General features: G+C 39.1%; 1 protein-coding gene across 1 annotated transcript; it reads right to left on the bottom strand.

Moving 5' to 3' along the window:
* Positions 1-565: 565 nt before the first annotated feature.
* Positions 566-4,378, bottom strand: EAH_00053980 (hypothetical protein, conserved; the record flags this gene model as incomplete). The annotated part of the gene is made up of 4 exons (XM_013393979.1): positions 566-582; positions 1,289-2,855; positions 3,324-3,527; positions 3,992-4,378. The coding sequence occupies 4 exons, from the start codon at positions 4,376-4,378 to the stop codon at positions 566-568; spliced, it is 2,175 nt and encodes a 724-aa protein (XP_013249433.1).
* Positions 4,379-5,502: the final 1,124 nt, after the last annotated feature.

Below are 5,502 nucleotides of genomic sequence, written 5' to 3' on the forward strand. Positions count from 1 at the left end.
TTCTCAACTTTGTTTTTTTCTCCCCGTCTTACAATAAATAAAGAATAACAGCAGAGCTTGTCTTTTATTATCTTTTACTTTTTTAATTATTTATTATAATTTATTATTAGTGCTGGCTGCTCTCTCTTCTGTTTATTTATTTGTTTATTTGTTTATATATTTAATTGCCTTTGTTTATATTTGTTTGTAATTTATTTATTTTTCATTACGTTGTCTTCGTTGCTTTCTATTTCTAATTTTATTTGTTTGTTTGTCTGCTTTGTTTATTTTGTTTGTTTGCTTTGGTTATTTCACTCGTTTTGTTTTATTTATTTTATAAATTTATTTTATTTATTAATTTTATATATTTATTTATCTGTTGTTTGTCTTCTGTTCTTCTGCTGTTTTCTTTTTCATGAGTTTAAGCATTTCTTCTTTTTGTTTGTTTTTTAATTGTTGTTCAATTAATTGTTTTTTTTATTGTTATTATTTGTCTTTCTTTTAAATTATTTTTATTTATTTGTTTTCTTCGTTATTTTTATTTATTTGTTTTCTTCATTATTTTTATTTATTTGTTTCTGCCTATTTACAATATAGCGCTGCCTATACAATTGTATAATATAGCAAAATATAATATATTATTTAATATAACACAATATAATATAACATAATATAACATAACATAGCATAATATAATATGATATATAATGTAATATATAACTATAAATATAATAAAAATATCTAATACAAAATAATGTTAGTAAATAATATATATAATGCAAACTAAAATAAACTAAATACAAAAACAATATTATTTGTTTTACTTACAGACAAAACAAACACAGCACACAAAGAAAAGACAATAAACAGCAAGCAAACAAACAAACAAAACAACAAAACAAAGCAAACAAAACAAACAAAACAAACAAAGACAAGGGCATCCACAGGGAGAGCAAAATAATTAAACTCAGCGGTACAACAGCAGCAGCAGCAGCAGCAGCAGGACTAGCAGCAGCAACAGCAGCAGCAACAGCAGCAGCAGCAGCAGCAGAACCGCAAGAAGTGGCAGAGCCAAGAGAAAAGATTAATAAATAAATATAATTATTATTTTAAACAGAAGAAGAGATAAAGAAAATTATTTTTTATTTTATTTCCTTTCTTCTTGCTGAGCAAGAGACCCTCGAAGGAGATGCAGCTGCAGGACTAGCAGCAGCAGCAGCAACAGCACTAGCAGCAGCAGCAGCAGCAGCAGCAGCAGGAGAGACAGCGTCTGCTTTCTGTCGCCTCAAGCGCATCGACTGCCGCCTACACAGCTGTTCTTCTGTTTCTTTTTCAATGTCTTTGCTGCTCTCTTCTTCTCCCTTCCTCTCATCTCCTTCTCCCTCCGCGCTCTTGCTGCTGCTGCTGCTGCTGCTGCTGCTGCTGCTGCTGGAGTAAGCGGATGAAAGACGCGGCCTGCGGGTCCTTACACTCCCTTGTGCTGCTGCTGCTGCTGCTGCTCTCGGGCTGTCATCTTCGTCGCACTGCATCAGCCCTTCCCCACTCCTGCTCCTGCTGCTGCTGCTGCTGCTGCTGCTGCTGCTGCTGCATATTTGGAGTTGTGTTTTATGCATGCAGTCTCTTTGCTGCTCTGCTGCTTGCATTTCTTCCCTCCCTGCAACTTGCAGCTGTTCATTTCTTCTGCGCTGCTTCAGCGGCTGACAGCGAGCAGGAGAACCACCTGCTGCTGCTGCTGCTGCTGCTGTTGCTGCTGCTGCTGCTGCTGCTGCGCGAGTTTTGTTTGTGTTGTCTTCTGCTGTCTTGTTTATTTTGTGCAGCATCATTTGCTGCTGCAGCAGCTTCTGCTCTAGCTGCCTCTTAAGCTGTGTTAGTGAGGCTATTTCTTGCTGCTGTGCAGCAGCAACTGCTTCTGCTGCTGTTTGCTTCTGCTGCGCCTCCCTCTGTATCTTCTTTGCTGCTGCTACCTGCTGCCGCAGCTTTGCTGCTTCTTCTTGTCTCTTCTTTTTCTCTTCTTCACACCGCTGCAACGCGTCTACGAGAGCGTTGGCTTGCTGCTGCTGCTGCTGCTGTTGCTGTTGCTGCTGCTGCTGCTTCTCACGCTGACGCTGCTCCTCTAGCTCCGCCGTCCGCTGCTGCAGCTCAGTTGCTAACTGCTCCTGCTGCTGCTGCTGCTGTTGCTGTTGCTGCTGCAGCAGAGTCTGCATCTCCTGCAGCTGCTGCTGTAGATGCTCTACCGCGCTTTGCTTTGCTTCTAGCTCTCTTGCTGCTGTTTGTGCTGCTGCTGCTGCAGCAGCAGCAGCAGCTGCTGCTGCTGCCTCTATGCCTGTCTTCTCACTTATTGCTTGCTGCAGCTCTGTCTCTGTCTGTTTGTGTGCTGCTGCTGCTGCTGCTGCTTGCGTCTGCAGCAATGATATTTGTTTGCTGCTGTTCCGGTTTGCTTCCGCTTCTCTCTCCAGCTGCTGCTGCAGCTCCTGCTGCTGCTGCTGCTGCTGCTGCAGCTGTGCTTGTTGCTGTTGCTGCTGCTGCTGCAATTGCTCCTTCTGCTGCTGCAGCTGCTCCTGCTGTTGCTGCAGCAGCTGCTGTTGCTGCTGCAGTCTGCTGTCTGCGTCTTGTTGCTGCTGCAGCAAATTATTTTTCTCGTCCATCGCAGCCTGGAGCAGCTGCTGCTGCTGTTGCAGCTGCTGCTGGAGCTGCTGCTGCTGCACCTGCAGCTGCTGCAGCTGCTGCTGCAGCGCCTCTGCAGATGCTTCTGCTGCCTCTCGCTGTTGTGCTTCTGCTGCTGCCTTTTGCTGCTGCTGCAGAACCTGTCCCTCTGCTGCTGCAAGTGTGCTGCTGCTGCGCTCGACTGTCTCCTTCAGTTCTGCTGCAGCAACACGCTGCAGCAACAGCAGCAGCAGCAGCAGCAAAAGAGAAGCAAACAAACACAGACAAAAGCAAACAAATGCAGCGGGAGAAAAGCAAACAGACAAGAAAGAAGAAAAAAGAAATAAACAAAAACAAACAAAAACACAAAAGAAATAAACAAAGAAAATAGACAAAGACAGACGCAAATAAAAATAAAATTAACAAATAAATAGAAATAGACAGATATATATATATTATATGTATATACAGGAACAAGTAGACAGACAAGGTTATATATATATATGCATATATATATAATTAATATAAATAATGTATATGTCTAGACCCAAACAGAGATAAGAACAAATAGAGCGAGACAGAGACAGAGCGAAAGAAAGAGAGAAATAAAGAAAGAAAGAAAAAATAATAAATAAAATAAATAAATAAAATAAATAAATAAATAAATAAATAAATAAATAATTAAACAACAGCAGACGCACAAGCTGTTCCAGTTGCTGTATTTTGTTTTGTATGTCTTCTTTTAAATTTATTATTTGTTTGTCTTTGCTTTCGCTCTCTGTCTTTTCCTGCTGCAGCTGCTGCTGCAGCTGCTGCTGCTGCTGCTGCTCTTGCTGCAACTGCTGCTGCAGCTGCTGTTGCTGCTGCTGTTGCTGCTGCAGCTCAGCACTACGCTGCAGCAGGTCCTGAAGAACAGCAAAGCAAAAAAAATAAATAAATAATAATTGTTAATTTAATAAAATAAAAACAAACAAATAAATAAAAGGGATAAGCATATAAAAGCATGCAGCAGCAGCAGAAACAAACAAAAAGGAGAAAAATAAACAAAGACAGAAAAAAATAAATAAGAAATAAAATAAAATAAAATAAAATAAGAAAGAAGAGAGAACGGCGACAAACAATAAACAAATATAAATAACAAACAAAAACAGAAATAAAACAAACAAAATAAACAAAACCGCAAAATAAATAAAATAAATAAGAAGTATTAAAGAAGTAAACAAAAAAAGAAAGAAAGATAAAAGGATATAAAGACAAATTATTTCTCGCTTTGTTTATATTTATTATTTGTCTTGCTTCTTATTTATTTTTTATCTAAACAAATAAAAAACAAATAATAATAAATAAAAACAAAGACAGAGAGACATACTGCTTGCGCTTGTTCTGCTGCAGCGTTTGCTGCTGCAGCATTTTGCTGTGCTTGAGATATTTCTTTTGCTGTTTGCTGCTTTATTTCTTCGAGTTGCTGCTGCAGCTGCTGCACTTTACTCCAAGCAGCAGCTAACTCAGCCTGCATTGCTGTGCGCGACTTTTCTGCTGCTGCTGCTGCTGCTGCTGCAGATTGCTGCAGCTGCTGCTGCTGCTGCTGCAGCAACCTGCACACGCGCTCCTCTCCCTCCGCAGCAGCAGATAATGCATTTGCTAAAGATAAATTCTGAGTAAGGGCTCTCTGCTGCTGCAGCAGCGACAGCCGCAGCAGCACACTGCATGCATCTTCAGGTGTATCGACAGCTCCGCTTCCCCCTGTGCCGTTCATCAGCATGCGGCGGCTCAAACTTAAATTCATTTCTTTTTTTCTTCTTCTGGAGCCTTAAAGCTCTCTCAGGATAGCTGTATATACACCCCAGCAACTGTGAAGCTGCAGCAGCAGCATATAGCTGCAACAAGCAGCAAGCAGCTAGCAGCTGCAGCTGTTGGCTTAGTCAAGGAAGACCGATTATTCTAAAATGCATGCAAAAGAAATTCAAAATTCACGAACAAACCTCCGGGTGTATGTGCAGATCCGCAGACGCCTCAGCTGCATGCGGCCAGCCATCAGGCAGAGCCTCTCAACGATTTCAGCGGTTTAAAAGAAGAAAAAAGAAGAAAATACTATTAAAAAAGCATTTAGCGTCAATATGAAGGAAAAAAATATAATATTAAAACATAATACAACGCAGACAAGCTAAGAAACAACACTCAGCTGAAGCCCCAGTGGTAGCGTGAGGTGGGGGGTGAGCGGGGGTTTGAGCTGCAGAATACGAGGAAATTGTTTGAAAGATAAATAAATTAAATGTATTTAATTCAATATTTAAAATAATATAAACAGAAAAACAAATATTTTTATCTAGGAGGGCCTCTCTGCTTGAGCGCAACTTGCAGAAGAACTTCGCTGCGTGTTGAGGTGTGTATACACCTGAAGAATTTGTATAATTCAGGAAGTTTGTTATTAATTGATCATATTAATTCATTACTTTTGCCTCTATATTTAATTTAAAATAATTAAACGAACAATTATTTTACTTTATTTTGTTTATTCTTAGGTTTCACGAAGAGAGAGTATCGAAGTGTGCAGACCTCAGACAGAGAAAACCTAAGGAAGAAACTTGTTTTAAAATTCAAAAGAAATAAAAATAAATTAGTAATTGCTTTAATTAATAAAATATTATGCATTAAAAGGGGTGTCTAGACCCATCATTCTCCTAAATTCAAGAAGAAAATAAAGAAAACAGAGAAGTGCTGCTCTACAGAAAATTTAAAAATAAATTTATAAAATGTACAAACACTCGCAGCTGCTGACAGTAAAAGTGAGGAGAAGAAACAACGCGTATAATATACTCATGATATATATATATATATATATATATATATATATATATATATATATATATATATATATAT

Source organism: Eimeria acervulina, genomic scaffold (genome assembly GCF_000499425.1).
Source record: "Eimeria acervulina Houghton genomic scaffold, Eah_scaff1019, whole genome shotgun sequence".
Taxonomy (NCBI): Eukaryota; Apicomplexa; class Conoidasida; order Eucoccidiorida; family Eimeriidae; genus Eimeria; species Eimeria acervulina.